The following is a 26,986-nucleotide window of genomic DNA, read 5'->3' on the forward strand; positions in this document are numbered from 1 at the left end:
CTTTAAAACAGAAAGAAAAGGTCCAAAGTATTAACCTCCAGCTCAGTGAGCAAATATTTACTTCAAATGACTGTATTTTGCAGAAGTTATTCAGCAGTAATTGAATGTCTGACTATGAGACAAGTGTTTTTCTAAGTAGAAATTCAGGGCATAGTTTTAATATTAAAATGGACAGATATCTCTGAAACCTGTGTGAAAGAGCAGCTCTTACCACACAGATCAAAACATAGGACTTCTAATTCCTAACTGTTTAGATGCCCAATATTTTGGCAGTTCTGAAAATTAGAGTTGAATGGCAGCTGGTCTATGAAAAACTATGTGCAGAAATTCCTCAGCTGCAAGAAGCACAGTTCAGGAATGTGATATGATAGAGGGGTAAGGAAGACAGAAACAATATAAAACAATTCTCTGCCAACACGGAAAGTAAAACCCACAGCATGAAAGTGAATGAAATAAAAACTGTGCTCAGAACACTGAGGCAGATTAAGCTTATTCTCCAGGAGGTTGACTAATATTAATCTACAGACAAGAGGCCACTTGTCAACTTAGAGGATTAATCTGAATACAAGATTTGATGTGTTTGAAGTCAAAGACTATACTGTCTTCAGTACCAGAATCAATTTAAGTATTTTCCAAACATGTATTCTGAAAGTAGAAATCAACTCTGTGGTCAATTTAGAATATTAAAATCCTTACAGAATAATGGCAATGACCATGTACCACAGCGAAAAATAAAAGATAATAACATGTTAAGAACAGACAAGAATCTAAGAGATTGAGAAAAAGTTAAAATTTCTATTGGTATAAAAGATACCACTAATTTTGTCTCTGGGGGTCTTAATGGGAAAGGATGTGGAATATGTGACACATAAACACACTTGAGCACATGCTACAGAACTTGGGTGAAGGAAGATTAGAAAAAGCTTCATTCTTATTAAAAATAATAATAAATAAGCAGGTTCACTCTTGTCAATTTAATTAAAGAATAATTCTATTACAATGTAAATTTTCAACTATCATAGTTGTCACAGGTTCAAATTCAATTTTTAAAAATCTTCAAATATTGCAGAGAAAATACAAGTATTGAGATTGGCCATGGTTTCTGACACTACAAATGAAGAAATGTCGAAAACATACACAGAGAACAATATAGATACTGTTTTTTACTTTATCTAAACTATCTTACAGAAAATAATGATTATCGATGTAAGTGACTTAATTTTGAAACTGTTTCATTTTAATGAATTACAGTAGGAATAAAAAAGAAAAAGCCATGTTGGGTTTTACCGTAGTCTCTGGATATTGGAGGCAACGCCAGAGAGACGATATATTCCATCCACGATGCCATATCTCTCAATGAACGCTGTGCAGCTTTGAAGAACCTGGGGCACTAGAGAGAATTTTGGAAGACATGGATTAAATTGAGAGTATTCAATGGAAACAAAGTCACAAAAAGTAAGAATGTCTTAGCAAAATGAAAGTTGCAAACTAAAACTATATGGCATGGAGATTAATCTACCACAAAAAATGATAAGGGCATATTTATGTTAATTTCACATCTAAACTAGATAACTGGTTCCTGAATAATCAAGATTGGCTCTATGCTGTTACACTGAGGTAAGTGGAAGAGTTCATTAATTTTTGGGATACATTCTCTAAGATCTTCTGCAATAGACTCATTTAAATTATATTAAAATAGCAAGGTGAACTGTTTAGTTCTAACATCATTCTAGATTCAGCTACTCAGCTGAATTTCATACTCAGCAAATGGATACGCAAACTTAAATGTTTATCCCAACATGATAATTACCTACTTTAAGTGCTTCAATTTTTCACCTTTAAAAGTTTCTTTTATCTTTTTCATAGTTAATGGTAATTCTAATTATATCCAATAAACATCAAGGTAATGCAAAGGTCAAAGCAATTTCAAGTAAATGGAATCTTTTAATTTCCTGCCTATCTTTATATTAAAATTACTGACTTCTGACTCAATAGTATCAGCAGGTCATGAAACACACTTCAACAAAAAGCAGGAAGAAAAGAAAGGCTCCCTGGTTACCTCTGAACAACTGACACAAACAGCCAGCTACTCCGGGCCTACGCTCTAGAACAGAACACTCAAAGCTTATGAGAAAATGTTTTTTTAAACCAAAAATCTACAGTAATTGAAATTTGAACTTCATTTATATTGCATTGCAGATTGATGAATTCACAGGCTTCAGTAACTATGTTCGTTTCATCATTTTTATTTACAATCCATGAAAAGAATAGCTTGAAAGAACATTATTTGGTCTGCAAGAAACTACTCTATTAAGGATGAAAGAGAGGTGAATGAAACAACTAAGATACTTTAATAAGATAGTCTTATCTACTCTAAATGTGTATATCATTCCTTTATTATTATAAAAGGTTTTTCCTCGGTTTTCCTGCCTTGTGTTGTACTTCCTGCATCCTGTCTTTTAAATTCTGTCAGATCCTGTAACTTCTATTTAAAACATAAACTCCTTAGCTTTGAATAGTTTTATTAGAAAGCAGGTATATTACTGAGCAAGCAAAAGGTGCCAGACTAAGTATTTTACAGTGGATACTCTCATTTACTTTTCAGAGAAATTATATCATTACCTCCCTTTTCAGAGAGGAAACTGAATCTTAGAGCGGTGAAATTTTACACCTAAGGAAAAGCAGTAAACAAATGGCACAAATAAGGATCAAACTCAAGCTGTCCAAGCACAGAGTCACACTTTAACTATGGTAATACACTGCCTGGATTTTAAGGTCCTTCACCATTTGCACTTATTTTAGTATTACAACTCTAGGCCAAGTTAAGTCTCATCTTTTACCAAACAAACCAGCCATGCTCTAAGTCCATCAATTTCCAGAAGTCAGCTTCCTCTGCCTGGATTCTCCTTCTGCTACCATCTTCTTATAGAAAACTCTTGGTTGCTGTTCAAAACCCAACTGAACTCTCACTCCTAGGCAAGCTTTCTTTGAATATACCCCTAAGCAAAGGTAGCGGGTTCTAGATGCCAACAGAACTATGTCATTTTGAATTAATATTTATTTGTTTACACCATGATTATTCCTTCTTGAGTGCATGCCTGCTCGGTCACCTCTGACTCTTTGTGACCTCATGGACCATAGCCCACCAGGCTCCTCTCCCATAGGATTTCCCAGGCAAGAATACTGGAGTGGGCTGCCATTTCCCTCTCCAGGGCATCTTCATGACCCAAGGAGACATGGGTTCAATGCCTGGGAAATCCCATGGACAAAGGAGCCTGGCAGGCTACAGTCCAAGGGGTTGCCAAGTGTCAGCTATGACTTAGTGACTAAATAGCAACAGCAAACCACAAGAAAGCATACCTACTCTTTATACACAGACAGACCTCAGAAATACTACAGTTTCAGTTCCAGACCACCAGAATACAGCAAACATCACAATAAAGGAAATCACACAAAGTTTTGGTTTCCCAATGCATATAAATTATGTTCATACTATACTATAGTCTATTAAGCGTGCCACAGCATCATGTCTGAAAACAATGTACATACATTTAATTAGAAAAATACTTTATTGCTAAAAAAAAAATGCTAACTATGATCTGAGCCTGCAGTGAGTTGTAATCTTTCTGCTGGTGGAGAGTTTGAAATACTATGTGAACTACCGTGTGTCACAGGGACCTGAAGTGAGCAAACACTTGGAAAAATGGTACCAATAGACTTGCTAAATACAGGGCGGCCACATACCTTCAGTTCATTAAAAAAGCACAGTATCTGCAAAGAGCAATAAAGCAAGAAAAATACAGCATCTTTGAAATTTCTATACTGTATTCAAATTTACAGTTTGAATAGCTTCTTAATTTATATAGCAATTTCCCTAAAAAGTTGAATATTCATTTTTTTGGCTTTCATACATAATACTATAACGAACATTTTTATTTTTGTTGGATTATAGCCTTAGGATAATCCTGAGGGAGAATTGCTACAAGAAAGGAATACTGTAAGGTCTCTTGCTCTCGAGTGCCAAAATGTTTTTCAAAAAGGCAGTAATTCCCAGAGCTACCTGAAACCAACATTTTTCACCTGCTGGTAAAAATCTCTGCTGTTTTTAATGGCACTGGATATCATAATTTAGAAAAATAGCTTTGTTATATCAGCAGTATTTACTTATATAAAATGGTGTCTCAAAATTGCTTAGATACATTTCCATGATTGCAAATAAGCAGAGACACTTTTTTTTTCCACTTGTTTACAGTGGAAAATTTGCATTTTTTTGCATTTGCTTACTATTTAGTTCCCTGTCAAAATTATACATTTATATCTTTTTTTCTATTCTTCTACCCAGGGGCTTAATTTTCTCACAAGCCTGAATGATATTTTCGTTTACTATATTAGGAGCATTTCACCATACCCAAGAAAAGAGGACTTTCCCAGTTTGTGGCACCTGTCCTTTCTATTTGGAGTAAGTGCCCTACATTTGAACCTTCAAGTTGTGAACTTTCAAAGATGTGAACATGCACTCACATGTCCAAACACACATTAGTTCGTGTGTCTGGCATATTGTCAGGCGCCTGCATCCTCCACAAGTGGCTGTGCTTCCACATACTGTACTGTACAGTACTATATAGAGTATAGTAGAACAGTAATATAGTAGCATCTTTATTTCAAGCCCAGGCTATCTGGAAGCAGCGTCAAAGCAGCGATGATGCAGCTGGTACCACTAGGAAGCTCCAGCTGTTGTACTGCAGTATTGTACTGTTCAAGGTACTGTAAGATTAAAAATGTTTTATTTTTTGTTTTTTAAATGTATTACTTGTGTGAAAAGTACTATAAGCCTATTACAGGACAGTACTACATAGCCGACTGTGTTAGTTGGATACCTACATAACTTTGTTGGGACTAACAAACTCGATTTAGGAATGTGCTCTCAGAATAGAACTTCTTCGTATGTAGGGGACTTATTCTATATGGAAACTGCTTGTTTGGATCACCTCTTCATTTATGGTTTTTTTCCTCTTTGATCTCAAAACAAAATCATTTCGTATTAACACTTATGAGTTAAAAATAGTTAACCCTTTCATACATTTGAAACTGTTAGGGTCATAAAGCGAGAATTAAGTTTTTCAAAATTGCTCTTTCATGTTTCTGTATGTATTTATAATGAACTCCTCCCCATGAGCTGGTTTTTAAAAAACACTTTATCAGCATGGATTCATATCTAGAACGGCTACTTCTGAACATTCCAGGCTATTTCATTCATCAGTCATATCTCATCCTCTACATCAGTAACATTCTAGTTTTGAATATTGTTTTAATAGTGGCAAAGTTAGACGTCTCCTATCCCTGATTTCCCTCTCCATAATGTTCTGTGATCTTCTCATTGGCTTATTATTCCATGTGCATTTTGACTAGTTGCAAAAATAATCCTCAGGCTTTTGGTTTGTCTGTCTGTTTTCTGTTTAATTTTCAGTAATTGCCGTAAGTTGATATTAGTTTGGGACTAACACTTATTTAAAGTAATATTGTGTCTTCTCCCGCAAGAAACATGGTATAGTTTGTATTAAATCCATATTATAAGTATATTGGTATTCTTTAGGCAATGAGTAAGGCCTTAATTTTAACTTGATATTTATTGATATTTACACTAACTTTCACTAGTGGTCTTCATTAAAAGTATATAATGGGTGTTGCCCATCAAGATTCAGAATTTCACAAATCACCTATTTCTGGTACTTATCAAAATTATAGTTAAGTACTTCCTTAATATTCTAGCATCTAAAAGAGATGGCAAAGTGCTATTTTTTAAAAAAATCAAAGAAAAACTCAATTTTTCCTTTCTTTCTATCCATTCAGCCCCTCCATCCATTCTTCCTAGCACTGAATTCTTGAATAAGAATTTAATTTATAGAGAAAGGAATTTAAATTTTTAGCTATAAAAGTTGGGAAGCTGGTCTTGGTAATACACGATCTCAAAACGATGACTTTTTTCCAAAAGAGAAATTAACATTTCAGAACAAACTGTGAGAAGGAAAAGTGAGGAAGTTATCTGGAAAGACATGAAAATAATGCAAACCAGCAGAGCTACTGTACCCTTGGTGAGAATGTCTTCACCTTTCTGAACAGATGACAAGCATCTCTAATGCCAAAGTGCATCCCTAGACCCCTCGTGATTCTCAGTTACCCCGAAGTCAGGCGAGTACCTGAGAACATTCAGTACGTGCTGCTGAACTCAAATGGAACAGGTGCTGCTTGCCGTATCTAACTGATTATAGGAGATCAACAGGGAGAGGTCAGAAACTGAAATTATGAGATTTTAAATTTCATGTTTACCTTCAAAACCAGAATTCAGAAGGTGCTCCCCCAGGTCACAGCCAAACACTCTTTCTTTCAAGATTCCACGCTGCTTCAATTTCTGTTTTGTTGGACGAGACTTCATGAATGTGCGTAAAAAAGTAATGAGCTTGCCGTGCTTTTTAGATACTAAAAAATAATAAGAGAAAATATCTTAGTTGTAGCACGAGGAAATGAAGTGCAGATCTCAACACAATAACTACAAAATAATCTATTACAAGCAGACCATATATTCTGTAGGAAATTTTCAGCAGAAGTTGAAGAAACAATTGCTTTATAAATAAAAGCATGGTTTTGCAGGTTCTTCTCACCAGCTTGTGGTCTTATTTGATGGAACGGTGTGCAAACTGAAGTATTATAATTTATGACTTTTAAGTTAAGCATGGTAAACCAGCCAACTTCCCAATGCTACCTAAGCATGCTACAGGATTATAACTAGGACTTGAGTTTTACTTTAATATATTGCTTTTTTTTAAGAGATCTTCATGATAAGTAAGACTTAACATGGTAGAAATTTAAGAAACTGCATTTCTTGTTAATTTCTAAAGTATTTTATTTAGTGTTAGAAATTTTCATGGCATTTATAATCTGGAAAATAAAACTTAAAAAAGAAACAATTCCCTCTTCCTCATTTTATAAAGAGGACAATCCCATTATGAAATAGCACACAATTATCAAACTAACAGCTATGTTAAGTACAAGACACACACACCCATAAAAAAGCATTAGATCTTTATTGACATTCATCTATCACATAATACATCACCTTAAAGACCTTTGTTGATAAAAGTTAAGAGATAAGCAAATTATATACAGGAAGATATTTCCACTGATTTACATAAGTTAGAAAGACAACAGTGAAAGATCTGAAAGCAAACAAATCCTTAGAAAAATGATTTTTGCTGAGAAGTGCATCCTGCAGGGGAAATTACTCTGGAAGTCAACATAAAACAAATTACCGTAAGCTCAGAGATTAACTGCAGGATAGAAGACTAAGCCACATGGCCCCAATCCTCCTGCTCAGTCCGCAGATGATTACAGGTCTTACTGAACCCCCTCTAGTTTCTTGAGTGAACCCAAATCCTAAAGCCCATGAACTGATGAATCCTTCTGTGGGAATTCTGTGCACTGAGATTAACTTGTGGCCCAAATGGACCACTAGATGGGTTACTTGGACCAGATTAAACATTTTCTTTACATTTTATGGGAAACACTACTTCCAGACTTAAGCATCTTTTGTATAAACTGTACAAAGGTCATCAACTGTAACCGGCCTGCCTATAACTGAGAGGTTCCCTGGGACATGAGATTTTCAGTGCTAAAATCAGGAAAGTCCTGAGTGAACTGGGACAAGGTTGTCATCCTTGTACACAGATTAAAGAGGAAATTTATTTTTTCTATACCAACCACTTACAGTTTACCTAGAATCATCAGTATAATTTTGATGCCATCACTAACATGCTGTGTGACACTCTGGGCAAATTACAGCCTCACTTATATCTGAGATTTTTGCTATAAAATTAAATGATATGATCTCTTATCTGCTAATGAGACATTTGTACCCACTGGGGTAACTGAGACGATGTCACACATATCATATTAGTATACTAAAAGTTTCTGAACTTGTATGAGTTTTATTCTCCCCAGTTTCTAGTAGATTGTTATGAATCTTTGTTCTTAAAGTGTGGCCATCAAACCATCTCTGAACATTTTGTAACAAATTTTAGGATAATTTTTATAAGATGAACACATAAAAACAAGCAAATTTGCATTAATGTAACATTATATATTTGGAAGAATTTTAATTTCTATTATATTCAGTATTTCTACCTGGAAATAGGGCATGTCATAATGTTTCTAAAGTTTTAAATCTTGCAACAAAGTTTTCTAATTTTCTTTATGAAAAGACACATTCCACATATTTGTTAGGGATATTGTCAGTTATTTTACTTTTTTTGCTGCTTCTGTAGAAAGCAGTCTTCTTCATTTATGGTAGGTACATTAGAAAATGATCTCTTTATGTATGGCTCAAATCTGATCATTTTGTAAAATCTCAACAATTTAAGAAGGATTTTAGTTGATCCTTTCAGATTTCATGGATATATAATTGTATCAGAGCAAATACAGTTAATTCCATTCTGTTTCTGAAGGAATAATTTCTGATTTCTTTTCTAGATTTTAATAATTGGCCAGAACATCCAAGATACATGTTAAAAAGCAGGCATTTGTATTTTGACGGTGAATTTGGTGAAAATATCTGTTGACTCTAACAACTGCCTATGACGTATATGAGAAGAATTCTTTTAGTCTCAGATTTCCAGGAATGTTTCAAAGGGATGGGAACTGAATTTTAACTTGTATTCATTTAGCAACAAGCACGTGAGTGCCTACCACATTTCAGGAACTGTTCTCAGCCCTGAGAGTATGGCAGGGAGCAGGTGAGGCCAGCTCCTTGCTGTCGGAGCTCACAGAGCAGAGGAGCACAAATAAATAATAATACCAGTATTATTATTTGATTATATTATCATCAATATACTGAACAAATAATAACACAGATACAGCTGGCATTTATTTTATGCTTAGTTACATGCCAGCAACTGTGTAAGCATTTATATTTATTAACCATTCATTTCTCACAGGACCCTATAAGGAAAAGACTACTATTACCCCCTTTTCAGAGGAAGAAACTCAGGCACAGAGTGCTTAGTAACACGTCTAAGTCATGGAACCAGGATTCAAAATCAGACGGTCTGTGTAAAATCTAACAAACACTTCCAAATATACATGTCTCTTCACACTAATTTTTTCTTCACTTTATATTTCCTCCCCATTTCTTAGACAATAAAATGGCTAAAAGAAGTTTTCTTTTGGACACTGCACTGCCTCCAACCATTCTCTTAAACTAGTAAGTGAAAGTGAAAGTGTTAGTCACTCAGTTGTGTCCAATCTTGGCAACCCCATGGACTGTAGCCCACCAGACTCCTCTGTCCATGGGATTCTCCAGGCAAGAATACTGGAGTGGGTAGCTGCTCCCTTCTCCAGGGGATCTTCCTGACCCAAGGCTGCTCAGTAAAACTCCCTTTATAGGAATAAGAGTTTGGACTACTGTCAGAGAAACCAGGAGACTTCTGAGGAAGGAGCAGTCGGGACTGGCTTTAGACAGGTAAGTGCTTATAAACCCACTTCAGCAGAGGAACCTGAAATGCAGTGGGGAGTGTGTTAGGGTTAAAGTCCACCAAATATGCTGGGTTCGAGAAATGAAAATGATAACAGTGACATTTTCACAGAAAAAAAATGCATAAAAAATAAAACACAACACAAAAGCAAATCACACCACCGTCTGTTCAAATTCCCTATAAATGGCAAAGTGTGAGTTGCTCAGTCATGTCTGACTCTTTGTGACCCCACAGACTATAGCCTGCCAGGCTCCCTGTCCATAGTATTCTCCAGGCAAGAATACTGGAGTGGGTTGCCATCCCCTTCTCCAAGGATGGAACCTGGGTCTCCTGCACTGCAGGCGGATTCTTTACCAATCTGAGCCACCATTCCCTAGCCAAGAGTTAAAATGCAGCATGTGCCACAAGGCTATCTTCTTCCATATCATTTAGACATGATTTCACACTTGCAGTCTTCTTTCAAGGCTTGACACAAACCCAACCCAACCAGTCCTTCCAGTAGTTAAAAGTTTTAGCAGTATTTACTTTAGTATCTCCAAGGTAAAGCTTTATGATACCGACAATCAGCTCATAGGGGCTCAGGAAACCTTGACACAGAGAGGCGGGCACCAGGTGTTTCTAACCACATAAGTACAGTATTTCTCCAGCAAATCCTAAGAAATCTTCTTTTCTTATAATATTTCACTTAAATCAGAGTTCTCTGAATTGGGTCTTAGGAATCTTCTAGAGTGATGTGAGAGAAGTCTGAGCTTGAAGGAATTTCTCAGGAAATTAAAAGAAGATGATTTGTGCCAGATAAGGGGCTCTGCATTAGGTTTCTTTGCTTATATGCCTCGAGTTCTGAGATTTCTAATGAGTTCAGATGGCCAAGCAGACAAAGTTAGAGGTGGGATGCATAATTCTGAGAGAATGTCTCTGGCACTCACGCTGAGGAGGATAACTGGACCGTACAGCATGTTACTTATCAACCATATTTCAGCTTTGCTAAAATAGTCTCTAGAACAATTTGCCAACATAATATTCCCATAGGACATACTTACATTTTTCACTCTTCATTTCTTTGTTCTATCTAGTTCTATCAGACATTTTCGTTTTTGTTAATCTCATCAGTATGACATATTATATTCCACTTTAAAGTGCATTTCTATGCTTACTAATGCTTAGGCACTGTTCCATGTTCACTGGTCATTCTGTCTTCCTCATCAGTGAAATAACGGTTTACATTCTTGGCCCATTTTACTATCTGGCTGTCTTTTTCTTACTGATGGGCAAGAGACCTTTATATAATCTGGAAATGAGTCCCCTGTCAGTTACTTTTGTCACAAACATGTTTCCCAGTCTTTGGCTTGTCCTGTATACAGTTTTAATCATGTCTTTGTATATGGTTCTATGTTTTAAGATATCTTTCCTTATCCGAGGTCATAAACATACTGTCCTATTTCTTTTAAAGTTTTTATTTCCTAAACTTTTTCACTTTTTAAAGGTTTTTAAGCTGATTTTAAGCTTTTTTGTATGTTTAGGACAATGTATAAGCACACTACCTTTTTCTTTACACAATCATTTCATCACTTTTATTGGACAGTCCTTTCTTCACTGATTTGTAAGGTTAATTCTTACATGACAAATGTGTATAGTGTGAGGGGTCTGTTCTGAGTTTTCTCAATTCTATCAGTCTCTCATTTCATCAATTCCCCACTTGCTTGATTTTTAGCATTTTACAGGTCTTGATACCTGGAAAAATGAGCCCCTCCACTTTTCTTATTCTTCAAAATTGGCTTTATATTTTTAGCCCTTTACTCTTTCATATAAATTGTAGCATCTGCTTCTCTAATTATAGGTGGAAAAAAACACTTTGGGGAATTTGATTGAAGCTGCATTGCGTTACAGATTATTTTTGAGGAAAATGACTTATTTTCAATATTGAGTCTTCTTGTCCATGAACTCAGTATATCTCTACATTTAAGATATTTTTATGCCCTTCAGTAAATTATTCTAATCTTTCTCCATAAAGGTCTTACTTATTTTTGTTATAGCCATTCTTCAGAGATTTTCATTGTTATTGTAAATGATTTGTACACTACTTGTAAATGATGTGTATGTGTGTGCATGCTAAGTCGCTTCAGTCATGTCAAACTCTTTGCAACCCCATGGACTGGAGCCTGCCAGGCTCCTTCTGTCCATGGGATTCTCCAGGCAAGAATACTGGAGTGGGTTGCCATGCCCTTCTCCAAGTGATCTTTCTGACATGTCCTTCTCCAGGGAATGAACAGGCATCTCTTAAGTCTCCTGCATTGGTAGGTGGGTTCTTTACCACTGGGAAATGCAAAAAAGAAAAAAAAAAATCTAATAACTGACTACTGGATGAGATAGTTGGATGGCATCACCGACTCAATAGACATGAGTTTGAGCACACTCCGGGAGATGGTGAAGGACAGGGAAGCCTGGTATACTGCAGTCCATGGAGTCACAAAGAGGCAGACACAACTGAGTGACTGAACAACAACAATGACAATACAGAAACACAGGTATCATGGTATGTCAGATTACTAGGATCCCAATCACACCTCTGCAGCTTCCAGCTGTGTGATCGTGGACAAGGTACCCAATTCTCAGACCTTCATTTTCTTCTTCTACCTAACAGGATTGTTGTGACAATTAAATATAAAGTTTTTTTTTTCTCCTGCTGAACAGAAAAAAACTTAATAAATTTAGGTGCTGCTGTTGTCATTGTATTAATTTATATTTCATTCAGCAACCGTGCTCAACTCTGTTATTACTTCTAATGATCTGATAGGAGATCCTTCTGGATTTATAGACAATTATCTGCAAGTAACACAGATTTATTTCTTCCTTTCCATTTCTTTTTGTCTAATTTTACTGAACCTTGAATAAATGATGATCTTGTTCTTGATCTAAATAGACTGCTTATATCTCACTATTAAGAATACAATTTTCTTGGGTTTTTGGATAGAAACCGTAAACAGATTTTTTAAAAACTCCCTATTCTTAATTGTCAAAATACATAAAACGAACAAATGTTGACTTTGATCAAATGATTTCTCTGTATCTATGAAGATAATCATTTAGTTTGCCTTGTTTAATTTTTAAGTTTTGAATGTGACAACCATCCTGCTTGTGTTAAGTCACTTCAGTCACATCAGACTCTTTGTGACCCCTATGGGCTATAGCCCACCAGGTTCCTCTGTCCATAGGATTCTTTGGGCAAGAATACTGGAGTAGGTTGCCATGCCCTTCTCCAGTGGATCTTTCCGACCCAGGGATTGAACCTGAGGCTCCTGCCACATCTCCTGCATTTAAGGCAGACTCTTTATCAATGAGCCACTGGGGACAACCATAGGTACGTTTAAAGTTTTGCTTTTATACTCAGGTGATAAACCTCCTGTGTTCCCGCTTGCCCCGTATCTGCTGCAGGGATGTAAATGAGTACACCAGACTGGAGAGGCAAGTGGCAACATAAAACACTAAAGCCTTAAGCCAAGGCAAAATTCTCCCTTAGAAATGGTAATAAACACAAGAATCCTGTAAACATATCAGCAGTGCCTTTCAATAAAAAACTCAAACATAAAAGAATTCTACACGGTACAAGTGTACATAAAGAATTTTAAACATAGAAAAATTATAATAGGTTCATGATCTTAAATAGAAGCAAAGAAACATGCCATATCTTTCCAGTGACAGTCTTAAATAGCTGAGGTGAACTATGCTGCTTAATATTTTCAAATTTATTAAAAGGAATATTGGGAAGAGTTGTCAAAATCAACTTATTTTTTAGCATGCACTGTCCTATGTCCTGAAAGGATCTGTGGGCAACTCAGAAACATAACTTTTGAATCAGTTAAGTTAGCACTCATGCTGGAAAAAATATGACATAATTCTTACTTAGTTTATAGCTTTGAGTTTATCAATTAATTTTACACTAAACCAAAAAAGTTTTTATTTGAAAATAAATGGACTTGGAAATTAAACTGATTCACTAGAGTAATAATTTGACAAACTTTTAGAGAAAAAATTCTGGATGAGCTAGATTATATGTGACTCAAATATTAAATAAACAGAACTAAAAAAAAAAACCCACTTTTTCCAGTAACTGAGGCATAGAACCTCTTCTAACTTTTCTTTTCTCATAATATAGAAGAGCTTTAATATAAATAAAGAGATATAATGATATAAAAGAACTTCTTTAATCCAATGACTGAAAATACGCATGAATAATTCTGTTGTTGTATCTTTTTTAGTCTTACAAAAAACACCCTCTGATAGTTTCTTGCAAACCAAACTCAAAGTAGGTTTTCATTTGATGGAATAAGGACGCATCTAAGAAATTCTGTCACTGACTCTATTTTTATTTCTATACATCTTCTGGTCTTGTTAGACCTGCCGTCTCACTGGCCTGTTCCCAGTCCTACAAAGCCAAGAAAAAGACAAACTGAACCCTAAACCTAATCTCCAATGAAACCTGAAGGAAAACTTAGAAATTAGAGTAATATCATAACATTATAGAATAGTTAACATGTATTGAGGGTCTACTATGCTTCAGTGCTTTATATGAGCTAATTTAAATTCAGTTAGCCTCACACTCTAAATGATTTAAATTCAAATACAAACCAGTATCTGATCATTCAAATTTTCTGTCAGATGAGGTATACTAAATAAAATCTAATTCATCTCCCATTACATTCAAAATAATAACAAATATAATAAGGTTATCAGAATAATGATACTTCATACCTTTTCTTTCTATACCTTTCCTGTATCCAGCTCGACCTAATCTCATAATTCAATTCCTTTTCTTTAGTTTATTTGGTGCTATTCTATAATATCTACATATATAGCTTTTGTACGTGGTAAAAATATTCAGCAAGGATAAAATGTTAGCAATCCTATTTGAAGATTGAGAAACCATACTAAACCAGCAGCTCAGAAACTGAAAGCTCTCAGGTCTTTCTAATAATAAAACAAGGACTTCCCCAGTGGCTCAGACAGTAAAGCGTCTGCCTACAATGTGGGAGACCCAGGTTCGATCCCTGGATCGGGAAGATCCTCTGGAGAAGGAAATGGCAACCCACTCCAGTACTCTTGCCTGGAAAATCCCATGGATAGAGGAGCCTGGTAGGCTACAGTCCATGGGGTTGCAAAGAGTCGGACATGACTAAGCAACTAAACTTTCAACTGTCAATAATAAAACGGTCCAATGAAGGCTGCCCATCCAAACATGCCTATTATTGGGCAGGCAAGAGCAAGTGGAAGCATACTGGACCAGGAACGCAGAGATGTAGTTTAAGTCCTGATTTGCCAAAAAGTTGCTGCAAACTTTCAGACAAGGTAATTAGCTAGTTTAGATCTCAGTTTAATAATATCAAGCATGAGAAGGTCAACTAGGCAGTATATAAATTCTAGATTTCAATGGGAATACTTGAGGAATCAAGAAACACTCTGAGAAAGTATACAGTTAAAAAAGCAGAGAAAGCGCTAGAGTCTGTGGGAAATGTCTTTGCTTTAGAAAAATTTATCAGGAGGGGAAAAAGGACATAATTTAAAATTCCACTGGACAGCTAAATAACAAAATACATTCAGCTTTCTAAATTATCCTGGAAAAGGCTGCTATAAAAACTTAAAATAGACCATTGTTAAATGTTACTATTTCAAGCACAGTATATCAAGTTTAGTTTTTTTAAGTTAAATTGCTTTATTTTTCTCCATGAAAATTTAGAAATAAGGAGTCCTTACGTACATCATTTATACAGCATGCTTGTAACTATATCCAGAACCTGAAGCACAGGCATACTATCTTTAATTGTTAAAAACTAACAGTTGTTGCTCATGTCATACGATGCACTGTTTCTCTGATCTGTTAGCAAGTCCCTGGTGAGCACTACAGTGGCCATTTATAATACTGTTTTTACTAGAAAAAGTGCCATGTATTTTATAAAGATTAATTTTTTAACTAGGTTTCAGGAGTTCACTATACTAAGAGAAAAAAATGTGAATATTTTCTATACATCCTGCATTTCTGAAAACTTATATTCTATCAGCTTGATATATTCAAAATGTAAAATATTTACTGTCTCTCTAGGAACTACTGAGTTTCCTGCTAGTTTTTAAAGCAAGAATAAAGCAATTTCAGCCTTGGGATTCACTGGCCCCTACCCATCCCAAAGTAGATGTCCAAGAAAATATGTAGATAAATTTGAGTATTAAATCATAACATACTGTTGAAGTTATTATGGAATAAGAAAGTACAGAATCATTTTTGCTCAATCTATCATAAACAATTTTGGAAGTAACAGAAAAAACACAGTTCTCAGTCTGATGTGTGTGACAGCTGCTGGAGTAACACCGGGGACCAGCCCAGGGCAAGGATGAGGTTCTGGGATGTGGCCGCTGGAAGAGTTCTGGCATCTGTACATTCCAACCTCAAAGGAGGAAACCAGGTATTTGAGAAATGTCCTGTACATGCAATGCTGAATATAAAATAGCTCTGACAGTAATGGCTCTTGTTTGAAAACCTGGAAAGCTATTGATGGGGCTTCCCAGGTGGCGCCATGGTAAAGAACCTGTCTGCCAATGCAGGAGATACAAGAGATCCCTAGGTCAGGAAGATCCCCTGGAGGAGGAAATGGCAGCCCACTCCAGTATCCTGGCCCGGAGAATTCCATGGACAGAGGAGACTTGCAGGCTACAGTCCCCAAGGTCGCAAAGAGTCGGACACAGCTGGGCAACTGAGCTTGCGTGCACACAGAGTGAGTGGAAGCTACTAACAGTTACGTAAGTCAGACAGGTCTCCATTTACTCAGAGCAAAGAGAAGGAGGCATTTCAAAAGGCATAACAGACAGGAATGCAAGTGGATGAAACTAATAGATCTAGAAAATAAATCTGTAGTAAATTTTAGAGAAGAGCTGTTCAGACACAGAGGAGATAAGAACAGTTCATTAGGAAAAAGAGAAGCAGAAAATTGGCAACAAACTGCTTCTTCAGAATATCCAACACAATTCTTAGGTGGAACAGCATGTCTGTGTTCCACTAAAATCCTTAGAGGTGTTTGAATAAAAATATCTCTTTCTCAGGGTTAACAGTGAAACTAAAGCAACTTCATACTGCTGCTCTTCCCAGGGCAGGACATAAACAGTGACAGATAAACCATGAAGGGTACGCTATGATAAGACCTTCAAAAATCACTGTTTCCTTGGGAAAATGGGCATCAGGGTATGATTAGGACAGTCTTATTATTTACATCATACATTTACTTTTAGAAATTTTAGTAACAAACATGATAGAAGGCTCAAATTTAGCTTATGTGATTTTTAGGGTAATATAAATAAATTTTACATTTTTCTTGCTAAAACTGGTACTAACTTTTATTTTTAAATTTTAAATTACAAATTAAAACAATAAATGTGATTGGTTTTGTTCCTCAACTCTGTACAAAAACAAAGTAAAAAATTTTTTTATTTCAGTAGCTTTACCACCTTAGTTATTATATAAAAGACTCTTGACTAATTTCATTTCTAAATACAGAACAAAAAGATTTGCATTTTAGCAGAGGAGAGTGGGAGGAAACATGAGGTGGATATAAATTCCTGACACTAAAGAATTCTAATACTAGAATGGGTTATAATAAAAGACTGTAGAAGCATCTCTGCTGAGGATTTTTAAATAATCTGGGCTCTCATTTTTCCAAGGTGAACTAGTACTATTTGACATGTAGCTTAAAAACTAGTACTATTTTAAGAGAACACTGATTTATATATCTGTCTTATAAATTAGATTGGAATAAGCACAGATTCTTAGGAATTCAGTAACATCAAAAGTAAGAGAACTATAAAAAAAATTAAATGGGAAGGAAATCCAAGAAAGGGGGGACATACGTATAGCTGATTTACTTTGCTATACAGTAGAAACTAACATAACACTGTAAAGCAACTATACTCCAATAAAAATTAAATTATGTTGCTGAAGTTCTAGGAATATGCACATGTTGAACCTTAATCTTAACAGTGTGAAAATTCTTTTCTTGAAATTTTTATTTTTTATTAGATTACCATGTAATCTAATTCACTTTGATGTCAAAAAACCCTGTGCACTTTATTAAGTTATGAAGTTTGATGTGAAGGCAGATGCCTTAGAAGCCTGCCCAGGAAGATCTGACCTTTGAAATAAGAACTTGGACCTTGGAGTCAGAGAGACCTGAGGGCTGGAATCCACTCTCTAATCACTTCCCACATGCAAGGTCTTGAGCAAATGACCTATTTAAGTCCAGTTCCCTCAAACACACAGTGAGAATGGCAATAACAATATCTATCACCCAGGGTTACTACAATGCTGATATGCAATTACAGATGCCAACCATTTAACTCTGCATGTGTCAATAAACAGGAGTTGTTTCACCACTGCAATCTCTCTGAACACTTGCAGAATCCTCCGAGGTACAGGGCCAACCAGAACCTGAGTCGGCTTTACAAACCAGGTTTGATCATATCTGGTTTTACCTCCTAAATTCAGGGCTGAGGTCACTAAGGAAAGGTGCAAATAAACACAGGACCACTTTCTAGTTTCTGTGTTAACTGTCTTATGTGCAAACTTAACCTAAGAAACTTTAGATTTCTGCTCTCTCATCTTGAATATCATATACTACTACATAATATGCTAAAAAAGAAGTTACAGTCGCAAACCATTTTCATATGAGCAACTGGTGCTTCTTTAAAAGTTGACCATGAAAAGGAGCTCTGAATTCTGAGCTTTCTCCATTTGTGGTTTTGAAAATCAAAACATCAATATTATTTAAACAGTAGTAGAAAAGAAAAATGGTCAACTTCTTAACAGGGCTAGTCTGTGATTCAGAGAAAACTGTGGTCTCCATGTTAGCTTAATGAAAAGTATTTATAACCAAGATCTGAAGAAATGCCATATAAATATGGAGTACTACCCTGATGGTAAGAAAGTCTGTGCGAAGAGGGAAAAAAAAATTAATGCAAATATATCATGGATACAGAGACCTATCTTTACTAATGCCAACGAGGAAAAAAAAAAAATGCCTGAAGATAAAAGGGCAAAAGGATTACTTCCTTGTGCTAATTTGAACAGTCTATACAGACTACCACATTCTTTACAGTAAATCAGTGTTACCTATTTTCTATTTGTCAATAACTGAGATGTTATTTACCCAGCAGGGAAAAAAAATTTAAATATAATATATATTTGCTGCTTATGAAACAGATATGTTCTTTTAACATGCAAACTTTTGTACATTAACCTGAGGTCTGGAAAGCATTAAGAAATAAGCTGATCTGAAATTTTAAAATAAGTATTTCCTGAACCTAGGAAAGTAAGAGATAATTACCTACATAGTTAAATCTACTTCAGAAAATGATCACCTCTCTACAACCATGCCAAAGGTTAAAGCTCAGTTATTCCATTTGTGGAGAGTTAAATAATTAGCCAGTCACCTAAGAGCAGTCAAGGAAATATGTGCCCAAATGCAATATAAAAAATAGTCTCTGAAATATTTGTCAAACACTTGAATAATTGACTGAGATGTCCTTACCTCTTGCTGTGGTACAGGTTTTAGGGTCAATAATTAAAATTATTCCAAATGGCTGCACTTGGCAGGAGGCTCATCAGGACACCGTGGCTCTGCATTCCGTGCAGAGTGAATGACAATCACACCGGCTCAGACTTATCCACCACCACGGGGTGACTCCCACTCAGACCTTCCCAGCACGCTGAGGTTCCAGCTCTGCTCCCAGCAGTTTCCTCAGCGCCGGTTTCTGGTCTTCAGTCAAGCAGAGTGGTTTGTGTGCACGGGAGAGCTCTGCCTGCAGGAGCTTAATCCTCTCTTTGCATGTCCTGCTTTCTAACACAGCAGAGACGCCCAGCCCAACTACACTTGCAGAACAGGCTTCGCCAGGATAACTCCACCCACCCACTTCACACAGGTGCATATCTTCTGCTCAGAAAACACTAGGACTAAACTGATACTTGATTAAGACTTTAACCTTTTAAAAAGTCACTGACTATTCAGTTGTTTATATTTGCTATCCATATGGGAGACAGTGTATCCTATAAAAATGATGGTATTTACACCCAATTAAAATAAAAAAAAAAACTGATCTAGCAGGAAGTACTGTCTACAAAAGGCTGAATCATTAAACTGGCAGCGACAGGCTGGGAGAACATAACTCTGAATATCTTTGCTGATAATGAGTGGTGAATGTTTTCTACTCAAGACAAAAAAATCATCAATGTATACTGCCTTTGCATGAAAAATTCTGAGACTGGAATGCACAATTTTTTAATATGCATATGAAAAGTTTTAAAACCTGAAAAGTTTTTTTCAGAATTAAAAAATAAGAATTGCATATGATCAACCATACTTCAATACAAAAAAAATCCAGAATTAAATGTTTCTGATTATGACCTCCTCCTTTATGCACTGCCAGAAAAGATTCAATATTTATACTAAATAGCAGTACTGCACTGTTAACCCGACTAGATTTGAAAAATTAAATGAATTGGGAGATATTAAAATATTAATATTAAATTAATATCTTCCAATCATATTAAATTAATATAACAATTTAATATTAATTTATTAATATTAAATATCTTCCATATTAAATTAATATTTTCTGTTCTAAATGACTTTTCATCAATACCAATATAAATCCATGTTCAGACACTTGTTTCTAGTAAAGGAAATGATGTTTCATTTGTCAGAAAGATTCTAAATAATGTATAGACAGTCTTCATTACAACACTATGAAGTTGATTAGAACACTATTCCCATCTTAGAGATGAGGAAGCCAAGGTCACACAAGTAGGAATTGTTGAATTTAAGATGCCTGGGGAGTATTTATCATTCCTCTCTGGTTGCAGTTCTGAACAAAGGAGTGTTGATAAATGGTAGGCCACAATAAGAAAAACAATGAATTGATGTGATCTCACAATATGAGAGACTACAGAGAAATCCAGAGCATGGCAGGAACAAAACATGTGGATTTTTTTTACCATTGGAACAGCTGTGGACTTATGGATTTTGATGAGTAGGAAATGAGGCTCCCAAGAGTTTATTCATGGTGGAAAAGGCACAGCCACCCCTCCTCCCCGCTCCCTTCCTCAGCACTGAAGACACAAGGGCAGGGGCCCAACAGAAAGAGGCAGGGGAGAGGGAAGAAAGGGGAAGGGGAGTCCCTGCTGTGGAAAAGCCAGCTGGGGGACACTCCATGCAACTCAAGAGCCCCTCATGCTCCCCAACATACGAGCACAGATGGGATGAGTAAATACGACGGTAGCTCGCCTGAGTGCAGCAGAATGACAAAATAAGCCTCACCTGAAACTCAGAGGCTGCACTTTCTGCCATGTAAAAATACAGGTAAGAACATGAGTGTGTGCAAAACTTGGTGAAAGTGGACTCAAGTCTAAGCTGGTTCACTGCATGGTGACAGTGTCATTTCCTGGTTTTGAGGATGTGCAGTGTAGTTTTGTGAGATGTGACAACTGGGAGAAGTTGGGCTTTGAAGATATGGGGCCTCTCTGAACTATTTTGGTTAACTTCGTCTGAGACTATAGTTGTTCCAAAATACAAAGTTTAAAATGGGCTCACAAACAAGCGTCATGCTCTGTCTTTCAATGACTGCTGATGGCACAGGAGAGGTCACCTGTTATGTTCCTCTTGCATTTTACAAAATGGAGGTTCTCCTGTGAAGAACTATGGTGGGTCTGTGTGGCTAGTGGGGAAAGCAAGAGAATTCTGGGAAGGCAAAGGCTACTTTCTAGTCATTCTACCAGGAGGGTTACTGTTGAAGGAGCAAGATGTGATCTGATTCTGGATGTTTCTGACCATGAAACTGGTAGAATTTACAGACAAACTGTCAAGGGTTTTAATAATTTGGGTAATTTTTATGATTGAATTTTCTCTGCTCAAAACTTTCTCACGTTTTCCCATCTAGCTTTAAACGAAAGTCCAAATCCACACAGTGGCACCCAAGCCCCGAGGAGAATCTGATGCCCTTCCGCCCTCCAGACGTCACCCACATCTTCACTCACTGCTCCTGTCAAACCGGCCTTCCTGCTGAGTCTTTAACAAGCCCGGACACATGCTGCTCAGTGTCCTTACACTTGCAGTTTCCTCTCCAGGAAGCTCTTCCCATCTCTACTCCTCATCTCCTTTAGGTCTTTGCTCCCAAAGTTACCTTCTAATGGGGCTTCCCTGGTAGCTCAATTGGTAAAGAATCCACCTGCAATGCAGGAGACCCCAGTTCAATTCCTTGGTCAAGAAGATCCCCTGGAGAAGGGATAGGCTACCCACTCCACTATTCTTGGGCTTCCCCTTGTGGCTCAGCTGGTAAAGAATCCGCCTGCAATGTGGGAGACCTGGGTTTGATCCCTGGGTTGGGAAGATCCCCTGGAGAAGGGAAAGGCTCCAGTATTCTGGCCTGGAGAATTCCAGGGACTATCCATGGGGTCACAGAGAACAACTGAGCGACTTTCACATTACTTTCTAATGAACCCCTCCCTGACCACTCCACCCTCCTCCTCTGAAATTACAGCCCCACAGGAACCACATCCCAGTACTTTCTAACCTCACTTCTAGGCTTCGTTTTTCTCCACAGCACTTACCTACCTTAGTGTATGTTTAATGTGTTTGCCTTTTTTCCTTCCCTCTCATCAACTTGAATACAAACAGCAAAATGACACTATTTTTGTTTGTTGTGTCCACTATTTTAGCCCTAATACTCGGCATGCACTCAGTAAATGTTTGATCACTGAATGAATGAACAGTGGAAATAACCAGAAATGGAAAAGTTGCTTTATATATGGCAAGGATTAGATTGCACCTACCCCAAACACTGGCTAAGGCCTAAATGGGAGTTTAGGAAACATCTTCGATACTAGTAGTAGAAATTATTCTTATTCATAATTATTGATCAACTGTTTTAAAACAAATGCTGTGTATAAAAGGTGAAAATTAACATACAATAGAATATCTATCCAGAAGCAAATCTAAGTGAAGAAAAAAGACACACAAAAAGTGACGTATAAAATTCAAAATAAGCTAACTTATTACTATACTCTGTTTCCAAATAAGTGACACAAGGAACAGCTACTGTAGGCTGTAGTCCTTTGTTATTCAAAACATAGTCTTAGGACCAGTATTAAGGAGTTACCTGGGAGCTTCTTAGACATACAGAAATCAGGCCCCACCCTAGTGAATCAAGAGCTACAGTTTTTAACTCTCTCTCTCAGGTGGACTGAATGTACATTCAAGTTTGTGAAGCAGAGGCCCAAGGAGCCTCTGTGAAGAACAGAGAAAGTCATCTCATGCAGAAGACAGACCACAGGCAGAGAAGCAGGGGAAATCAAAGTACAACCAAGCAGAGAATAAGGAAACATATTATTGATGCCGAGTAGAGATGAGAAAGGGGAAAAACAGGTTACAAACATAAATGTTCCAGTATTTTATGGAGCATCTTAAAATTCCATACTAAAGGTTTAGTATATAATTCTGGCACAAAGGGTAATCACTGAGGTTTTCTGAAGTCAGGGATTACACGTTATAAAGGTTGTATTCTAAAGTTTTATTTTAGTAGTAAATATTAAGAAAGACTAAATCCACAGACATTAATTGTGCATCCACTGTGCACATACCCTGTGGGGGAAATAAGGATGAATGAGTCACATTTGTCACCAGTGAGGAGATGGCAACTTAGTGAGCAAGGAAAACAGCTGCTATTAGATCTGACATGGGGGCAAACAGGACGCAGGCCTGGGGATAATGGTCAGGGAGAGATGGGCCAGGGAGAGCCGGTCAGTGGAGCTTTCATGCACAAGAAGATTGTGGCCTGAGTCTAAATACAAGGAAAATGTCAACTCGGGGGGAGTGGGAAGGAGGGCATTTCGACTGTAGGGGCAGCAGGAGCAGAGGGAAAGCTGCATGACCACATGGTCTGTTCTGAGGACACCAGGGCAGAGCCCTGCAAGCACAAGGAGAAAGAGCAGAACCAGAGGACAGAGGAGGAGCAGGGCTGGAAATGACGCAGCAGAGTCGAGTCTGGAGGTCCGTTTTATGTGCAGTGAGGAGATATTTATACGCAGTGAAAGATTTTTTTTTAATTAATTAGAGGCTTAGAATGATGGCTGAAACAAAACTAGCAAATGAACTAGGTTCTGATAAGCACTCATCTTTATTTCCCCTTTAACACCTCTTTTGCCCTACTTACTGTTCTGTTCATTTACAGAATTACATTTTTATTTTCTCTTGTTGTAATAAAACCAGAAGATATTAAATAAATGTTTGGGGAGACAAAACAATAAACTTTACCTCTATTCAGTGTTCTGCGGTGGGAAAATTCTGGTTTTTGAGTTTAACAATCACAAATGAGTTTAATCCACCTGGTACAAGGCCAGTGTGGGCAGTGATTACCAGGAGAGGTCAGAAGACTTCCCAAGGCCAGCTGTGAAACCTCAGGCACATCGTGGAAGTCTTCTGAGTTGCTCTACTAGTTAAAAAGGGGTGTGTGGGGAACAGAAATACACTCTGCATACTTAGTATCCTGCAAGGCTGTATCGAGATTCAAGGTCCAATTTAATAAAAATTCAGTATTTGAAAAGTCTAAGGCAACTACAAACATGTGGTGTTTTGAATTCTCTGTTTTTCCCTGAGAGTGAGAAAAGTATTATCTTGATGTATCGATGTATTTGGAGAGAAAAACACCTGGGCATTCTAGCATTTTGGAACTCCTTTAAATCTTACAGCAATGCCTCCTAGGGCACTGATTTTAATATCTGATTTCTAAGACATTTGCCTCCAGAGCAATAAAGCAAGCATGTGTTCAATGGGAAGAATATTCAATACAATGTTCCACGTGGGGTGAAGTAAAAACCCGGAACCTTTTCACTTGCTATAGAGTGGTTGCCTCATGCTAAAGTGACATGCGAGGAAGCAGGGTTACAGAAGAGCAAAGTGCTGCACACTCAAAAGAAGAAAACAAACAATCCAGAAACAAACAAGTGAACATAAAGGAAAAAAACTATAATTAGGCAAAATTGCAAATAAAATAACAGCAACAACAAAAACAAGATTCTGAAGCGCCAGTTTTCTAAAAGAATAGAAGGGCTTTTTAATTTCAAAATTACTCTAAAAAATCCAGGCTGTTGCTTTAGAAACTACTTCTTAAATGAATGTAAGGATTTCATTAGCATTACATTTGATCACTGTCTTATCCCAAAATGAAAACCTCAGCTCCTTCTATGTCTGCTAACAAAAAAATTTATGATGCAAACTCTATTCAAGTGACCATCCAAAGAAGCTGCCTTCCATACCATGGGCCCATGAAAGCAACTGCAATTTGTTTGTTACAGGTATATTGTGAAATATTTACATGTAAATTTATACCAATGAATAACACATTAAATAAGTTATCTACATAAACTATGTAGACCTAATTTTAGACACTCCTGAATTTAAATGATATAACATAGTAGATAACCATAAATTGATAAAATAATAATAGCTGATAGTAATTAAGTATCCGGGGAGCTTTAAATGCTTTATATCTAATTTTCAAATGAATCTTGGCTCACTTCCTAGATGAGGAAATTAAAAATCAGAGAAGTCAAATGACGTGCATAGGGACAGTAAAACATGGCGCAAGGATTAAAACCCAAGGCTGAAGCCTGTGCTCTCGCCTGTCTGTCCTGCTTTTACATAGGTATATAAACTAAATAAAATCTCTGCGTTAAATCTGCTTTCACAAAATATCTATTTATGGGGTGGCTGCATTAAGACCTTAAAAATTACCTATTTGGACATGGTGGAGCGAAGGGGAGATTATAGTCTATAAAGAGTAACATATGATCAGTGTAAAGGAGTTAAATAGTACAGAAGCAAATGAAAAAAAAAAAAAAGAAATGTCTGTTGCTATATTTGCAATCTCACACGCCTTTCCAGTGAGGGATGCATCCTCCTGACCCTCTATGAGTTTACAACAGGACTGTACTGCTCTGTGATTTGCTCTTTCATTTAATAACACATCACAGGAAAAAAAAAACCCTGGGTGAGCACATATGCTTCTACTTCATTCTTTTGAGGGCTGCAGAGTACTTCACAGTCCGGAAGTAAAACATCTATTTTGAGAATGTGATTTTCAACCTTTGTGTATTAAAGCAATACCGTAAGGACGATTTACCTGGATGGGAGGTATATTTAAAAAACATGAAGTGACCAATTAAAAATCGACAAAGGACTTGAATAGACATTTCTCCAATAAGCACAGGAAAAGATGCTCCATGTCATCACGCCTCTGTATAATCACCACCTGGACCGACAGAGCATTACCAGCACTTCCAGATCCTCCCTCCTACCCACCTGCTCACTCCCCTCTTCAGAAGTACCACTGCCTAAACTTTATCACCACACAGCATTGCCGAACTCCATGACTTTGAACTCTCTCCTTACATATACGGGATTATACAGTGTAAGTACGTAGGTAAATCAGGCTTCTTTCCCTCAATATTTTTGTGTGGGACTCATCCATGTTGTTGCACATAGCCATGACTCATTTTCACTGGAGGAATCCACTGAATGAACACACCGTTATTTATCTATCCCACTGTGGATATACCTTTGAAACTCTTTAGTTTTTTGACAATTAGGAATAAGGTTGCTATGAACATACTACATATACACCCAAGACTGGAGCTGCTAGGTCACAAGGTATATACGTGTACAACCTAGCAGGCAGTGCCAAACACTGCTTGTCCCATCACACTACCCTGCAGTGTATGGGAATTCCCATTGATTTACACCCTTGCCAACTTTGGGTATTGCTACTCTTAAATTTTAAGCATTCTGGTGAGTGTGTTTTCATGAGTTAATAAAGTTCTGATTTGCATTTCCCTAAAGACTAATGATGTGGAACAACTTGTGGTGTGTTTATTCAGCATCATGATATCTGTTGTTCAAGTTTTCATGCAACTAAAAAAAAAAAATCAGTTTATCTCTCCTTTTCTGATTCTTTACATACTTTGGTTATGTGACCTTGGTCAGATAAGTGTGCTGCAAATATCTTTATCACTTAGTGATTTGCCCTTTTCACTATCTTAATAGTATATTACAATTTACTTTCTGAACTTTAAGTTTAATAATTAAGCTTTTCAGTTAGGATTACTGCTTTATGTATAACCCAAGATCACAATGGAGAAGGAAATGGCAAGCCACTCCAGTATTCTTGCCTGGAAAATCCCATGGATGGAGGAGCATGGCAGGCTACAGTCCATGGGGTCGAAAAGCGTTGGACACGACTGAGCGACTTCACTCCACTTCACTTCTTCACTTCAAGATCATGAAAATATGAAGATATTCGACTGTATTCTCTTCTAGAAGTTTTGCTGTTTCACCTTTCACATACAGATCTATAATTTTCAAGATCTAGCACCATTTCGG

The 26,986-nt window shown here is 36.9% G+C and overlaps 1 protein-coding gene across 4 annotated transcripts in view; it reads right to left on the reverse strand.

Annotated features, from left to right (window-relative positions):
* The window catches only part of ARHGAP32 (Rho GTPase activating protein 32), a 191,967-nt gene that overhangs the window by 21,102 nt on the left and 143,879 nt on the right, over positions 1–26,986 (reverse strand). For 3 of the 4 annotated variants that reach the window (XM_070457389.1, XM_070457388.1, XM_070457390.1), the window contains 2 exons: positions 6,328–6,477; positions 1,288–1,390 (listed from right to left, as the gene is read on the reverse strand). In XM_070457389.1, the coding sequence (XP_070313490.1) occupies positions 1,288–1,390; positions 6,328–6,477 (253 nt within the window). Of the gene's footprint in view, positions 1–1,287; positions 1,391–6,327; positions 6,478–19,087; positions 19,423–26,986 lie in introns of those variants that run through there. The other variant, XM_020887649.2, reaches the window with a different exon arrangement.

The sequence above is a fragment of the Odocoileus virginianus genome, chromosome 28 (genome assembly GCF_023699985.2).
Source record: "Odocoileus virginianus isolate 20LAN1187 ecotype Illinois chromosome 28, Ovbor_1.2, whole genome shotgun sequence".
NCBI lineage: Eukaryota > Metazoa > Chordata > Mammalia > Artiodactyla > Cervidae > Odocoileus > Odocoileus virginianus.